Source organism: Stigmatopora nigra, chromosome 13 (assembly GCF_051989575.1).
Source record: "Stigmatopora nigra isolate UIUO_SnigA chromosome 13, RoL_Snig_1.1, whole genome shotgun sequence".
Lineage (NCBI taxonomy): Eukaryota > Metazoa > Chordata > Actinopteri > Syngnathiformes > Syngnathidae > Stigmatopora > Stigmatopora nigra.
In genome coordinates this window covers 4,964,333-4,980,684 of record NC_135520.1, presented here as the reverse complement: position 1 = coordinate 4,980,684, position 16,352 = coordinate 4,964,333, and the positions used below count along the sequence as shown (strand labels likewise).

The 16,352-nt window shown below is 38.4% G+C and overlaps 2 protein-coding genes across 3 annotated transcripts; one reads left to right on the top strand and one right to left on the bottom strand.

Annotated features, from left to right (window-relative positions):
• The first annotated feature begins 832 nt into the window (after positions 1 to 832).
• On the top strand, positions 833 to 7,311 carry rps6kl1 (ribosomal protein S6 kinase-like 1). Of its 2 annotated transcripts, none has more exons than XM_077731154.1 (12): positions 833 to 922; positions 1,550 to 1,663; positions 1,738 to 1,911; positions 2,642 to 2,766; positions 2,957 to 3,049; positions 3,176 to 3,223; positions 3,629 to 3,761; positions 3,980 to 5,293; positions 5,360 to 5,449; positions 5,525 to 5,607; positions 6,096 to 6,191; positions 6,694 to 7,311. In XM_077731154.1, exons 3-12 carry the CDS (start codon positions 1,776 to 1,778, stop codon positions 6,802 to 6,804), a joined length of 2,229 nt encoding a protein of 742 aa, XP_077587280.1. In that variant the 5' UTR covers positions 833 to 922; positions 1,550 to 1,663; positions 1,738 to 1,775; the 3' UTR covers positions 6,805 to 7,311. The 2 variants fall into 2 exon arrangements, with proteins under 2 accessions (XP_077587280.1, XP_077587281.1); XM_077731155.1 differs by having other exon boundaries at positions 852 to 917.
• A 368-nt stretch (positions 7,312 to 7,679) lies between these two features.
• Positions 7,680 to 15,497, bottom strand: dlst (dihydrolipoamide S-succinyltransferase). The gene is made up of 15 exons (XM_077731156.1): positions 15,334 to 15,497; positions 14,437 to 14,467; positions 14,315 to 14,354; positions 13,960 to 14,021; positions 13,728 to 13,802; positions 13,578 to 13,633; positions 12,979 to 13,087; positions 12,570 to 12,743; positions 12,400 to 12,473; positions 12,209 to 12,306; positions 10,944 to 11,074; positions 10,582 to 10,655; positions 10,417 to 10,500; positions 9,815 to 9,982; positions 7,680 to 8,301 (listed from the first exon to the last, which is right to left on the bottom strand). Exons 1-15 carry the CDS (start codon positions 15,394 to 15,396, stop codon positions 8,167 to 8,169), a joined length of 1,374 nt encoding a protein of 457 aa, XP_077587282.1. The 5' UTR covers positions 15,397 to 15,497; the 3' UTR covers positions 7,680 to 8,166.
• Positions 15,498 to 16,352: the final 855 nt, after the last annotated feature.

The window sequence follows — 16,352 nt, the reverse complement described above, 5'->3', positions numbered from 1 at the left end:
TGTGGTTGCCTAAACATTACTGTATCACCTTCACACATGTAGCAAGTATGTAAATTTCAAGTACATAGTCCTTTTCCACAGATTGCAGTCACAATAATTGACAACAACCCATACCTTATTTGTATGTTGGGAATAATGGCATGTCTTGTTTGGACATACATTGATTTGTTGGCAGCCTTCAGATTAATTGAAGTAAAAACAGTAAAACCAAGAACAACAGGTTAAATGGGCATCTGGTAACACAAGTTTCTCTTCCATATCACTATAGCCTAAATATCAAGACCCATCAGGGTCAAAGAGAGAAAGACAAAACAAAACTGCTAGCAACAATATCCATGCAAGTTATTTAATACTACACTTTTATCTCCTTACACTAAACATTTTCTATTTTTCTTTTGGAATATAGCCTGCTGCACTCACCTTTCTTACCCCCTTTCCCTCATACAAAGTTACCACTACTCCTCTGTAATCCTGCCCTTCCCTGGGGGGTGGGGTGGGGGGAGAATGGGGTAGCAGCTCAGTTCCATCTGGTACCAAGCACCCATCATTATGGAGTCTGAATATGAACCCTTCTTTGTCCCAATAATGAATGTTTCACATAAAGGTGATATATCATTTGAGTAGCTATACTCTGGATTATATTACTGTTGAACTACAACACAATTCTTTTATAGAGGTAAAAAGCAGAAGTGACAAGGCTCTAGTGCACGAAAACAACACTGTCTCTTTAAATCAGACAGCATCTGGCCGGATGAGAGTGGGGGAAGGAAGTGCTGGGTGAAATGGTACCCAAATGTGACATCACGCTCTATCAGCCTATCAGAGGCCAGGCCTGTGATTTCTCCTCCTCTGCTGCTCCTCAGAAGAGTGTGTTATGCACTTGCGGATGCTGATGCTGATAAGGCCACCCTTACCACGTAAGGTAAACTGTATGTATGTAACTGTGGGTTTTTATTGTAGTAATGTGTTTATATTTTGATTTTTTCAGAGCAATGTTAAACCCTGGATTTATGCATGCAGAGGAAATGATGGCTGAGGAGCCTGTAAATCTTAATGTAACCCAATGCTACAAAGATACAATGCTTAAGCTTGTCAGATTTAGTAGCAAATACTATATGCCCATACTAGTTAAGGGCCATGATACAACAGATTGGAAATTGTTTGATGATATAGAAACCCTTTTGATTTTTTTATATAGGGCAAATCACATTGTAAGGCGTAGTAATAGTAGTAGTAGTGGTATTAGTAGTAGTATTTAGAAGTAGTAGTAGTAGTATTAGTATTTTCCAGTGGTGGTATTAGTAGTAGTAGTAGTAGTAGTAGTAGTAGTAGTAGTAGTATTTAGCAGTAGTGGTTTTAGTAGTAGTATTTAGCAATAGTGGTATTAGTAGTAGTAGTAGTATTTAGCAATAGTGGTATTAGTAGTAGTAGTAGTATTTAGCAGTAGTGGTACTCATCAGTCAGCAACAATTGGAGGGCTGGGCTTTTCCATTTCCTTTCCTGTGCATACAAAAGAAAGTTAACATTTTCTACATTTCCACATTTCCAGACCATCATGCTCGGTCCCAGAGGCTTCATTGTGGAGGTCATTAGAAAAACAACGCTGGGCTCAGTGATACCAAACAAATATGTGTCCAGCTTTTCATGAGAGCAGGAAGCCAAAGTAAAAAAAAAAAAAAAAAGACTCACTTTTTCATGTTTGCAAAACTCAATAACGACTTGTCACACTGTTCTCAGGCCCAACTGGATCTTGACTGTCCACAAAAAAGTCAAGGATGGCAAAGCGTGATTACTTGGTGGAGGCAGCAAAGCAGATTCACATGGCTCTGGACAGTGAGGTCAATGAAGATTATGAGGCATCTTTCAGTTATTATAAGAATGGTGTGGACTTACTGTTGAATGGCGTTCAATGTAAGTGGTTTCTTGTGATTGGTCATTTTTAACAATGAATATTCAAGAGTATTATTCCTTGTCAAACCAATCACTTAAGTTATCAAATAGGTTCCACTTTAAACATAACACTGACATCAAGTACACCATTAAAGCACAGTTCCAAACCTACAACTTAACTCTAACCAGGACACAGGCGGTAGGATGCACCAATGTAACTTTAAAACTAAGACTTATTCCCAAAAACCAACAAAACCTTAAATACAAACACTAGAGAAAGTGACAGACTAACAACTAAGACAAATGAACCACACCTTAAGCAAAAAAACAGGCAACAGAAACAGGCATGAACACCAGATGATCCAAAAATGAACTGACAAAGACACAGGATTCAAACATGCACACATGGGTTGACGAGACAATTAGAATCACATGAGATGAGTGACATATCAGGAAGTCAGCAGGGATTTGAACTCAAAGGACAATCACAAGGACAGGCCACATAGGGGAAAAATCCCAAACACCAAAACCTAATATAGTTATAATATAGTTGAACCAATTTCTTAGTTGACTATTAATATATACTTCTATTCCAGACCAGAATAAAAAAAAAAGGAAGTTACATATCTAAAGTTCCACTTGCAAAGTTCCACATTGCCATTTCAGTCAGTCCTGGTTGTCTTGTTTCAAATGTAACTACAAACAGCAAGTGGTCTTGACACATTTAAGTCTAAGAAAATTTGTCTTCAAGTGGACCCAAACAAGGAGCGTCGAGAAGCAGTGAAGAGGAAAACAACCCAGTATTTGAAGAGAGCTGAGGAAATCTTTATAACACACCTACAGGACAACCTCGGGAAAGGAAATTCTCATTTAGGGGTATGAACTTTCCATAATGATGATTGATATGATAACACTGTTTATCACTGATTTTTTTCTGTGATAATTTCCTCATGAATAATAACTAAATATGGTAGCTTTGCCTATGAGTCTTCTATTCTTAACATGCGACTACTAATGGCAATGTTGTTGCTTCATTGTTATTAATATTTCTGCTTTATATCACCAGGGCTACAGTAGTCTGAGATTCCGCCCGGTAAGACACTTAAGTTCTCCAGTGGAAGATTTGGAGATGTGTAAGGTAGTGGGCGTCAATGATAAGGTAAATGTTGAAAAATACATAAAAATAGGGTTGATTTCATGATCTAAATTAATTTCCCACTATGAAATCCCTGTAGTGTTGAATATAAACTGTTAATACTTGAATTTTTCTCTCTCTTTTGTTTAGGTCTTAATTGTCCAAAGCATGGTCAATAAAGAGACATTTGTTGTAAAGGTGCGTAATAATTAATGTATGGTGAACTCATTACTAATTTAAAGCTGTGATTAAATATTATTTTGATCATCTATTAAGCATACAAAAAAATCCTGAATGGTTTTTAGTCCAATTAAAGTTTTTATATACATGGGTAAAATATACTAGAATTTTTTTGGTGGGAAAAACTGGATTTTTATTTTTTTACAGATTTAATTAAAACTTGATTAAGGTGATTTATTATTGACACAGGCCTTGCATGAGCAAAATTAGCCCTACATTTTTTTAAAATGTTACAATAAATAACTTAATGATAACATCTGACTGGTTATTTTGTTACCTCTCACTGCAACTTTTTTAATGACGACCACAGCAATTCATGTTATTCCTTCCAGGGATGCTTATGTCTTGCATTTTCTTTTGAAGAGTCTGATGAAATCCAGCTGGGAAAGTCGAGAGCAACCGACCATCATCCCTCAAGGAGTGCCGTACATGGTGAAGCTGCTGAGGTATTACGTCAGCGAGGACACAGTGTACCTCCATCTTGAACATGTCAAAGGTAAGAAAAAGACATTAATTGCATTTGAAAAACTGATTGATTTGATGTTTCTCATACTCTCGGGAGGAAAAAAAAACAAGCCCGCCCTTAAATAGCCAAAACCAGCATATAAATGACACCACAAAAAGCGTAACCATTTATAAACGAAGCACTACATTTATCTAAAACAAATAACACAATAGAGCCTGCTTCAAGTCATGTGTGTCTTTTTTCTTAAGGTGGAAGGCTTTTCTCAAAACTCCACAAACTGCGTAAAGAGCGAGCCAAGGAGCACCCAGAATGCATCACATCTGGGCACCACAACATCAAGATGAAGAGTAGCTACACCTCGCCTACAATTTGGACAGACTACCAGCAGAGCGTTAGCAAAGAAAGCAGTTCTCAGAAACTGAGCGACGAAAGCCCAGATGTGGACGATCCGAGATCTTGGGATGAGACTCGGCTCCGTCTGGACAGTTGCACGACCTACTCCTATATCGAGGAGACGGGTTGCCTTCAGAATTCTCGTTTGGACGCGTCATTCCACAGCGACCACGAGCGTCTCACCCTATTTTCTAGACCTGCAAACACACAAGTCAAGACTCGTATCCATCCGCCAGTTCCTACTTTGTGTCTGCACTCATCTCAAACTCAGGACAAGCCCACTCTTCCGCTGTCTTGCACTCGCGTCAGTCGAGCGCTAGACGTCATGTCAGAACTCAATGAAAACCAAGATGGAACTGGACTAGTAGAGTGCAGTTCTGACTTTGAAGTTGCTTGGAAGGCAGCGGATCCGTCACATAAAGGTCACAAAATAAACCCTTATGCAGTCTCTGATACTGACATGAAGTTAACAAGTCATTCACAGAGCACATTTGTAACAATGAAACCTCCAAAAACATCAAATCATTCATCTCCAGCCATTTTGCATCTTCCACTTCAATGTCAAACACAAATTCACGGAAGAGCATCATGGGATGCCCCAAGCGTTCCCCAGCGATCTATTTTAAATGCAGCTAGTGAGACTACAATTCCGGAGGTGAAACAAACCAGCAGCTTCCCCTCAGAGGAACATAACGGAGTGGTGGTCCTCAGGAGTACGGACCAAGCTGTCTTCTCGGGTCACTTGGAAGCACGGGCCACCTCGGGGAGGAACTGGCCTGCAATGGAAACAAGTTCGGTTAATGTAAGAGAGGGTGTTGAAGAAGCTTGTGAGCTTTTAAGTCCAGGAAAAGTGTCCCCAACCATGGAGGGATCCTTTTCTAGCTGGTACTCCCCCCGCCTCCTTGGTGTCCAAAAGAGGACTGAGGACTCACCAGAGAGGACTGGAGTCCAAGGAGATGACCAGATCATCGAGGTCGATGGATGGTGCCACATACCTCGTATACCGCTCAAATCCTCAGAAAGGTCTAAACACCAGACTTGCTGGGGGCTCCCCGAATCTGAAGTACGTGTATGGGGTGCTCAGATCTTACTGGCCCTGGAGAGTCTTCATCAGCAGGGCATCATATGTCGAGACCTCAATCCTAGAAATGTTCTCCTAACCAGCAATGGTGAGTAAGGACTGTGTGTGGGAAGTACTATTTTGTTCAAAATCATATTTTGCTTTGTCTCTGTAGGAAAGGTGAGCTTGACGTTTTTTGGGCAATGGAGTGAGGTTCAGTCAGAAATCGACTATGATGCTATGGAAGAGATGTACTGTGCACCAGGTAGTTGTTTCAAAATGTTATTCTTGACATTTAGGTGTGTTTGTCATGAGTTGTAAGCATTGCTTTTGTCAACAGAAATCGGTGGAGTGTTCAGAGCTACAGAGGCATGTGATTGGTGGAGTTTGGGAGCCTTATTGTTTGAACTTCTCACAGGAATGGTAAGAGATGGACACAAGCATTGAGTACGTTATACGGAAAAATATATATAATTACTTTCATAGCTATATTAACAGTGTGTTGAGGTGTAATTTTAAATGGGATTGTCACCTCAAAAAGCAAAAATGAGCCCAAAGTTGGAAGGGAGAAATCTTTCACTGAATGAAATAGTAGTGAATGAATATAGTAGTGTGTTAAAATACAAAATATTGCAATGTAATGTCTTTGGTTATTTTTATGTTTGAACAAAGAATTCCAACTAGTTATTCAAAAGGTCCATTATCATGAAATATTTTGGAAAGTGATTTAAAAAAAAAAAGAAAATCAAATCAATTTTATCAAATAAGATCTAAAAAATATATCATAAAAAGTGCCAATTTGTTTATATTTAGAAAATTAGGTCTTACAGGAAAGTTTTCAGCAATATTTTAATTATTTGAAAATGATTGGATTATTTTTCTCATGCATTTTCTTACTCCTTTCCCTTCAGCAACTATGGCAGCTCCACCCAACAGGAATCAACTCCCACACCCAGCTGCTCATCCCCGACCACCTAAGCACTGCCGCTGCATCCCTTCTCACCGAAGTATGAAATGCACACACTTTCCGCTACTATTACCGTATTTTCCACACTATACGGCAAAACTAAAATACTTCTATTTTCTCAAAAGCCGGCAGTGCGCTTTATAATCTGATACGCCTTATCCACTGATCAATATTGGTTAATCATTGAATAACATTCCTTTCAGCACAACTCCTTAGAGTTGATGTATAACACAATTTCTAACCACTGCTACCATTACTACTACTATAGCTCCATCTACTGGATGTATTACACAATCCTCTTATGCTACCACCACCACTACCACTTGTAACACTGCGTCTTATGTATAAAACAAATTTTAAAATATTGAAAAAGTGCACCTTATGGTGTGGAAAATACAATACAAAAAGCTGCCAGTTATCCTAAAAGGGGTCTTTTTTTTTTGTTCCCAACGATGAAGATGATTTACCGACTACTCAAGTGGAATTGACACAACTATGCAAATTGAAAAATTTGATTAGGCTATGCCTCTTTCTGCTTCTAGCTACTCCAGTTTGACGCGGGCTATCGTCTTGGTTGCGGTGGTGGAGGTGTGAGCGACATCAAGTGTCATCCCTTTTTCAGCGGGGTCTCCTGGAAGGCTCTGAGTTGTTAGCCGGGCCCATAATCTACTTTACTTTTGAAAGTCATGCAGATAGGATTCTAAATGTTTCCAAACTAATTTTTAATTTCCACATGACCATGAAGTCTAGTTAACAGCATACATTATTTTGTTAATCACTATACATCTTCAGATTATGAGACTTTTGTCATTGATTACCATTACTATTCTAAATATAGATGACATACAGCCATTATCATCATGCATGAAAACGGTTAACATTTTCACCATCTTTATGGTCACCTATATCTTTATACTGCATGTTTGGTAAAAATAGCAAACGAGACAATGTATTTTACACTCCAAATATTTTTGCCAATGTCACGCCAAGCCACAACCCAAGAACATTCTCAATGCAGGCAAATATTTGCAACATTTTACTAAAAGCAATAGACTGTCAATCAGACATCTCACAGCATACACTTTGCGAGGTCATAGTTTTGTGCTGATGCCAAAACAGGCATAAGACAATATTAAAAGTGACACTGGATGAAATTGCAACTTTTTACACTGTTTCTTGCATTATTGATCAAAAGTTTGTTAAATGGTTTAAGCTTGTCATCCATTTGATTTGTGATTTAGCTTAAAAAAACTGGAGCAGCTCTGCCAAGGAGAGGATTTGAAACTGGTGTGATGACACACTACACACTATTATGCAACTATCTGATAATGTCCAAAAAGTGCAGATTTAAATGTAAACATTAAATATTGAAATTTGATCACTTACCTTTAATATAAATGAGAATAAATGCATATTTAGAGCAATTCTAACAGCTTCTACCCAACAAATAAGACGCTTTTACTTTGCCACAAATAAAACTTGCAATTTTCATTGCATATTGTCTCTGCAACGTATCAGACTTACTCAATTCCAGTAAGGTAGATTTTTATTAAAACATTTCTTAAATATTCTACGAGAACATAAAGAGAATGTTTCACATTGCTGTGAGATCTCATCAATTCTCTAATTAGTTTTCAGCTTTGGACATGTTTTCCTTGGTTTCAATGCATCCTTACTGTTGCATCACAATTCACCTTGAATCTTCATTTGCCATCCCACAGTAAGTAACACGTTGTATTTAGAAAATTATATATGGGAAACATACATGATTGAATATACTATTTGATCAAAAGATCAGAACCTGGGTAATCCTCAGAAGATACCAAACCCGTGTATCACTGCCAACCTAATATTGCACAACCCAAGTGTTTACCCCAAAGAAAACAAAGAATGAATGAATCCATGTTTTAGAGTTTTAACCAGCTGTGTTTTAGAGAATAATTATGTCCAATGTGCGGGTATGGTCACTGGTCGTGTGGGGCAGTTCAGTTGGTTGGTCGGGGCTGGCGGGGGTCTTACATGTCAAGCAATAGCACCCTTGGGTCCTCCACTACAGACTTAATCTTTCGGAGGAAAGTGACTGCCTCTCTTCCGTCGACGAGGCGATGATCGTACGTCAAGGCGACGTACATCATGGGACGGATCTCCACCTGTGCCATCACGACAAAACACGTTTGAGCAATCAACAATAATTCCCAGGTTCTTGTTGTTCTCGAGTCTGACGTGTTTTTAAAAAAACATTTTTGCATAGACATTTAAAGAACCCTTTCAATTCAGTTGTTGTACATGCAGGTTCTTTCCCCCTGCTTGGTATTGCTGTCTGTCGCTACTCTAGTGCCTATGGGTCAGCTGCAGGGGCATCAGCCAGGAACCATCGTTCCTTGATGTTTCATTCCTTTAATCCTGGAGCATCTCCTGGTGGCAGAGCAGTGACAGAGATGTCTCACTGTCAACCCCTGCAGCTGATTGCTCTTGTCTCCTCCAGCTATTGTTGGGGTTAGCTGTTGTTCCTGTCCTTCCTCCTAAGCCAGAACCAAAAGCTGCCTTTTCCAGCCTCCTCTGCCAGCTCTTTTGTGGCCTTCCTCGGGCTGCCTCCAGGCAGGTGTTGTTGACAGCCTAACGTAGCCTCGGCAGCCAAACTCAACTGGCTAGATAGTGCACTTCCAGCCAGTTTCCTGGCACTCAGCTGCAAGCTCCAAGTATTTGGCCTTCTTGCGCTCAAAGGCGGACTCAATCCCCTCCTCGGATGGTACTGTTAGTTCTATGAGATACACTACTCTTGCTTTGAGGAGGCTGTGGCATCATCCATGTAACTCCTCAATGGGGGTAATCTCTGGCCAGATGGTAATTTGATTCCTACAAACATTTGTCTTGCCCCTATAAGGATTACCTCAAAGGCTGCCACAAAGAGGATTGGAGATATGGCACACCCCATTGCAATTCCCACTTCTAGCTGCTGCCACCCGGGGTAAATTCATGGAGGGCAAAGTTCATCTCCAAGTCGCTGAAGTACAGTGCTACCAGCTTTGTTATACAGGGAGGCATGTGGAAGAACTCCAAGGCGTAACTGATCATGAGGTGTGGGAAAGATACATACGCATTGGCCACCTAATTTCATAAAGGTGGACTAAAGCCCCATCCTGTGGTGTTATACGGAACTGCTAAAAATGCAGCTTCAAGTTCGTCCAGTCATCTATCCGCCTGACTAAAAGCCTGGTATAGCGCTTCACTCAATAAATAGTTACTTGCACCAATTGGTAGAACAAAAGATCGGAAATTTTATAAAAAAATAAATATATATATTTTTAAAATAAAGTTTTAATTACACTACAAACGCATGCTGTTGCAAAACTATGAGGGTTAATGTGTATTAATAAATAAGAATATAAAAAGGCTCATTTTTTTCACCAAGACTTGTATATTTTTTGACAACTTATTAAACAACATTGCTAGTTATTTTGATTGTCAATTTGAGGTTTTTATGTTATCTATAATATTGTATCTAAATAGTCTATCAGTAACATTTTTCTGTATATACAAAATCTATTTGCATTGTTTTGGACAACTGGAATATAAAAAAAAAGTAACCGTAGTAATTGTTTGTACTGTAATTATTCTATGACAAGCATTTCGATACCTAATTTACATACGGAAAACACATACCTTTCCAGCCACTGCCACGGGCCTGTCAAATATTCCGTGCATCCCCAAAATAGCAGACTGAGGCGGGTTGATAATAGGTGTGCCGAACATGGAGCCAAACACGCCGCCGTTGCTGATGGTGAAGGTTCCCCCGTCCATGTCTTCTACGGCCAGCTCATTGTTGCGGGCCTAGAAGCAAATGTAAATTTACAATTTGAATGAGCATTGCATCTTTATCACAAATTGAATCGTTAAGAATAGATTTGTAATTACTACTTTAGCAAGTAAATTACAATATTGAATATCGAGAAAAAAGCAATGTAATGAATATTTCACTATTTCTATTAAGCACATGAGTATTATCATTAAATTGATATAATTATCAAGGGTGGGATGTCAGTGTTAATAATTAATTACAGAAGATTTTATGAGTTCGAAAATGATAACTCATTTAATCGCATGTCACTTTTTGAGATAAATATTTTTACATGATAAATCAGAAATTCTAATTTTAAGGGAATGCCAGCCCTTGCTATTATGTGAAACCTAAAACTGAACTGCAAAAGACAATCCAATAGTTCACTGTGCTGTACGACATTTATTAAATAAAAGAAAGTACAAACCTTTTCACCCAACATATTGATGGTCTTCTCAATGTCGGCAAAATTCATTTCCTCAACATTCCTTATAACTGGAACAACCAGACCCTGAGGGAGAAATAACAAGGACGATTTTTTAAAGACGGACAAGTCTTCGGAGTGTGTCACAAAAAAAATGATTTAACTTACCTTTGGCGTGGCCACAGCCACACTGATGTCTACATAGTCTCTGTACACAATCTCCTTAGTTGTATCATCAATGACTGGGAAATTGAAAAAGCAGCACATAAGAAAACAAAGATGGCCAGTGCAAAGAATGCAACTTGAAATGTTTCTATAGAGTTAAATACTATTAGCTTGTCAAAATAATCCCTTGCCCCCTTTGAGCTTTCAATGTTCACTAGTAGGTCCTGCATGGGGGGAAAAGTAGAGTAAAAACATTTGATGGAAATAAATCAGTGGTTTTGAGGGTTGACAACATATTGTAGCAGGCACTAGTCAAATAAAAGCAGAGTTTGATGCCAAGCAGTTTTGTGTTGTAAAGTCTATACCAGCATTGACAGTGGGTTGATCAGTCAGGGCATAGGCGGACGCCTTCACAAACGCTGACATGAAACCCAATTTGATGTTGTGTTTCTTCAGGAAGGCGTCTTTGTAGGTCTTCCGCATTTCTGAAATGTTGCTATGGAGGGAAAAAAAATGATTTCCATTAAAAAAGTGGGACTCGACTAAAATAACATGACATATTTTCATATTTTTTTAAATATGGTAGATTTTCAGAACTCGATCCCCCTTCTGATTGATAACAGATGATTGCACTTCACGCATACATAGACCTGAGGATGTTCATCATTTTGCCTTTCCTCATTTTTCACTTTTATCTCTTCTTTTTAATTGTTTGTTTTCCTGGTGGTAAAGTTCTAGGGTTTCTCACCTAATGTAATTAACCCCTCCCAAGACAGATTCGCTGAGAAAGAAGAGAAGAAGCGATAAAAATCTTCACTTTCTAGAGTGTGTAAATCTTATTGGGCTGTCATAAAAGCCCATATCGGTGGAGGCTGCCTTTCCACTCTGGGGGGGGGGGGGGGGGGGGGGGGGGGGGCAATCCCTGCGGGCCCCCATAGATGCTACCGCCGTGCGCTCTGCCCGCCTCCTTCGGCTTCAGATGAGCTCGAGCCTGGGAAGTCTTACTCCAGACTGTCAATGCCAATTCAATTAGGATACTTGCAAAAGCTTCAAAAGCCGAAAGCTGACACCGCGCATTTACGGAGGAAAGAAATCCTCAAAGTGTCCTCTTGAGTACAGGGAGGGGGCAAAGGCAGACAATAACATTTCCTTTTAAATTAATAAACCGTGTTTTAGCTTTTCTTATCTTTCTTTTAGAAGGAATTATGACCAAATATTTACATTCTGGTGTTTCAGAGACGGATCGGGTTTCAAAAAGCTTTTTCTATTGGGCAGATTCCAATCTATAACCATTTGTGTTAGTATCATTTGCACTTACAAACACAGTAGTACCCGCAATAAGAACATGAATAAGCAAACAGTTGCATACCGGCTAGTAGAATATGGGCAGGCAAAATATTTTGTTCAGTGGCAAAATTTACATATCATATATTTATTGGCCAAGTCTGTTAAAATCCCATAAATGATTTGTTTCCAAAGGTTTGAACCGTTCTAGAATTGGATCAAGCCAATAACATAAATACACACTGCAATCATCAATTAGCTCTGCAAGGATACAATTGGCGGTCTACTACTGTAAAAGGAAAATAGCAGTGATGAATCGACATCATTGAATAACATGGTAACTTACCTCATATCAATTTCATTAAAGGTGGTCAACATTGCACAAGTGTCTTGGGCTTCCTTCAGTCTTTGGGCAATTCTCAGTCTCATGCGATTCATCTTAACCTGAATCCAAAGACAAAATTACAACTATTAACAGGCCTTGTTCTGCTTTAAACAATCATTTGCTCCTTATTCCGCCCCTATTTAGCTATTTACCCTGCTCTCTGTGCGGGCTGACTTCACTCCTCCATCCACAGGGGCTACTGGTGAGGTGGGTTTGATAGCTGCAACTGCAAAAAAAAAATGGTTCGGATCAGAGAATATTCAGAGAATGATTCAAATGCATTCTAAAGCGTTCTCAAAAAAAAAAAAACACAAGCCGCTACCTGGCTTGGCGTCCATAGCGTGTGCTGGCACAGGTGGTACAGGGGGCATTGTGGTGGGAATGGGGCCAACAGCTGACGGGGTAGGAGGTGCAGGTGTGGGAGCAGCCGGAGGTGCAAGGTCTGCTGCTGGAGGGGCCTCAGCTTTTGGGGCTTCTGCAGCTTGTGGAGCTCCAGCTAAAAAGGACAAAAGCATGACAAGAACATCATTACATTTAATATAAGTTAGTGGGACTAATTTACTTTGTATTATTATTTGTAATGAGCAACAGTTGCAAGGTTAAAAGTGAATGTTTTTCAATTACATCTCAAACCAATTAGTCCAAGCAAGGGAGCAAAGAAAGGCTTCAAAATCTTTTTTTTTTTTTTTAAACGTTCCAATTTCACATAAAGTGGGAGTCATTCTACGTACGGCCTTTACGAAGTTTGAATAGAGGTGTTCCTCCCTCAACTTTTCCTCCATCAGGAATCAAAAGCTCCAAGATCACCCCGGAAGAGGGAGAAGGAACTTGCACAGATGTCTAAAGAAAAGCAGAAAAACGAGATTTTTGTTATGTATCTTGAGTTAATTTGTGTACATGGTCATATTGTCACATTGAAAAACTTGATATGTGCAGTTTAGGGTCAGATTATTGTCTCCACTATTTTAAAAATATATATGAAAAATATAAAGACCCTAATTTTTGAAGCAGATTTATTTCTAATTCCTTGCATTGTTTTTATAAAATTATTTTCCTATACTCTTTCTATACTTGTTTTATTTCACTTATTTTCATTACTAGAACTTTTTATGATTGTATGATCCTGCTCTTTTGACGATTTAGCATTAGAAGTATTATTTCCCCAAATGAGACCAATTCGATGCTAAGATTTACTTAATTTGTGTACAAAAGATTTATACTACTCGGCATTACCATGATGATTGTGAAGATGATGTATGAAGGTAAGGCAAACTGTCATCAAGATAACCCCATTTTACTTGATTAAATTATTATTGTGACATCTACTTACTTTATCAGTCTCTATTTCACACACCACCTCATCTTCTGAAACCGTGTCTCCCACAGCTGTGGGAAGAGAAATTTGTTTGAAATTTATCAACATGACTTCACCGGTCCAACATTAGCAAGTAGCTGATGAGCAAAAGATAAAAAGAGTTACCTTTTTCCCACCTGACATCCCCTTCTGTAACAGACTCTGCAAAGGCAGGGGTCTTAATGGTGAGGACTTCATCTCCTAGGCAACAAAGACAAGAATAAAAACACAGCTCTAAATCTAGTTCTCATTGTATGCCTCCCTGTATGCATAGAGTATCTCAATAAATATAAGTGTTAAGTCCTTAGTTCAAAAAAAGATAATAAAAAATAAAAAAAAGATAAATAAAAAAACATACTGTAGGCAACAGAGGTCCTGAAGTATTGGATTTGGAAGACGCTGGAACGTGGATCAGATTTGCTTTAGAAAAGAAAATATTAAAACAGGTATTAAATAAGTAAGATGTTCTACTGTTAATGAAACCAGAAACTTGCATAAGGACAATGCCTCAAAATTAATTTGTAAAATCTGTTAAAAGGACCAAAATTTGCTAAGACAAGGCTAAAAACTATAGGATATCCAACTTTAACAATAGTTAATAACACAAACAAAAATCATGTAACAGAAGATAGAAATATTTGCACAAATGGTATTGCTACACTGCTTTTTGCTTTATTTTAGCTTTTCTGTGATGTTTTTGTGTGAGCTCTTACACAGTGTTCTTGACAGGAAAAGGATAGATGGTTGATAGAACTGTGGACAAAAGGTAAAAAAAGCTGTTAATAACTTGAAAGTAACAATACCCATAAAGCACACCATTGGAGGTTATACATACCTGCAGCACCTCTGCGAGTCAACACATTTCCCTGTGAAAAGATAAGTCATGGTAAAATAAGAGCATAAGGTGAACTCTTTTTCATCTTTTTTATATTGGCACCAATTTGCTGACATCCCCAACTATTCAATCTGCATATGCTCGAAGTTTGCTCTCCCACAGAATTTATAATAACTAAAGTGCAAGTGTATGCAATGCAATATGCACCAGATTTGATGAGTGCTGTCAGTTGGGAAACAACCTATAAGGCAATAGGAGTAAACTGCAGGAATAGAACCCAGGGTCAAAGGTGAAATTCTAGACTTGGGGCCCTACTGACAGTCTCAAAGACAACCCCAGTGTACGCCATGTTTTATTAGTTGGATTTTATTTATTTTTACAATGCCTTGATATCTAAATGACTTTAATCAATAAGCATTTCTCCAAGTTGTTTTAACATCGATCTGTTTGTTTTAGAATACGTGTACCTTAACATTCCGACAATCAATATCCATATTAGTAAAAGCATAATCTAGATAGGTTTGTCAAGTTAAAAGGCAAGTTCAACCTCAATAACAACACACGCATATGATGAGATAGCAATAGCATTGTCACTGCTAACACACAAGTAATACAAAGTTTAACTTCAATGTTTCCGCGAAATCTTGAGAGTGAACACTATTTTATGGTGACACAGATAGCATACATTGATGGTATTATTGTAGATTTCATCAGATCATGTACAATGTATTAAAAGCCAAGATGTCACACTGTCCTTGGATCACAATGTTACGGCCTATTTCGTGGCCTGCAAAGCGAATGCTAGTGCTAGCGATGGGTGAGGCTACAGCAATGCCCATCCGGGTAAAATCAATCGAAAGTATCATGCTCCTGATATTATTATGACTTTTATCTTACCTGACGGAATACGGACAGAGATCGACCGATATTCCTGGAGAGACACCGGGAGCGGGACAACATGTTGGCTGTGTGACAGCTGCCTGTCAGCGGAAGGGGGAGCGGGTCAAACACTCGGAATGGAATGGAGGAAGTACCGCGGGACAAACTAAGTAGGCAAAACTGAGGGGTGTTTAGAGAGAGGAATGGACTCTTCTAACACCGCAACAGTTTTGCTGTGTTGCGTCTGTTACTATTGGAGACGCCGAATTAAATGTGGCGTACATTCCAATCTCTAAATGTATTAATTAGACATTTATTAATATGAAAAATAAAGGCACCCATGCTTTATTTGATTGACATTTAATTGTATTATTTACAAAAAAACAACGACATAAAGACGATATGACTCAAATAACGAGTACAAATATGAATACTTACTAAATAAACTAATAAAACGCTCCACAACATGAATGAAAATACGCCTTTTAATTACAATTATGATGATCAAGTGATGCGCACGCCCACGTCAGAGTTCCGAGGTTAGCAGTTTGAATCGAGACTTTGCGTTTTCCTTTTCCTTTTTCTCAAATAAATAAATGCATAAATAATCATAATAATAATAAAATATCAGGCTTGTTAGGATAATTAAAGTGCGAATGGTTGCAGAAGGGGGAGTATGGTGGTGTGGTATGGAAAATGAAGACAGAATAGTGCACTTGTTGTTTATTATCTAATTTAAGTCGACGGTTTAGCACGAAATACATAAATGTGACGTTAAAACAATTTCACCTCCACAATACACTCCCCTCTTTGTGAATCCTTTCATCAAGCTGTAAATTCATATTAGTGCGTCTCGAGTTAGACGTCAAAACCATTCTATAGCCTATATAATTGTAATTTACATACAAAACACAAACAGAATGAGCATAACTATTTAGTTAACAGTTTATTAATATTCTACAACTTTTAGAACTATTTCAACATATATTTTTTAATATATGAACAATCGGGTTAAAACGACGTTTTTCAAAATCCAA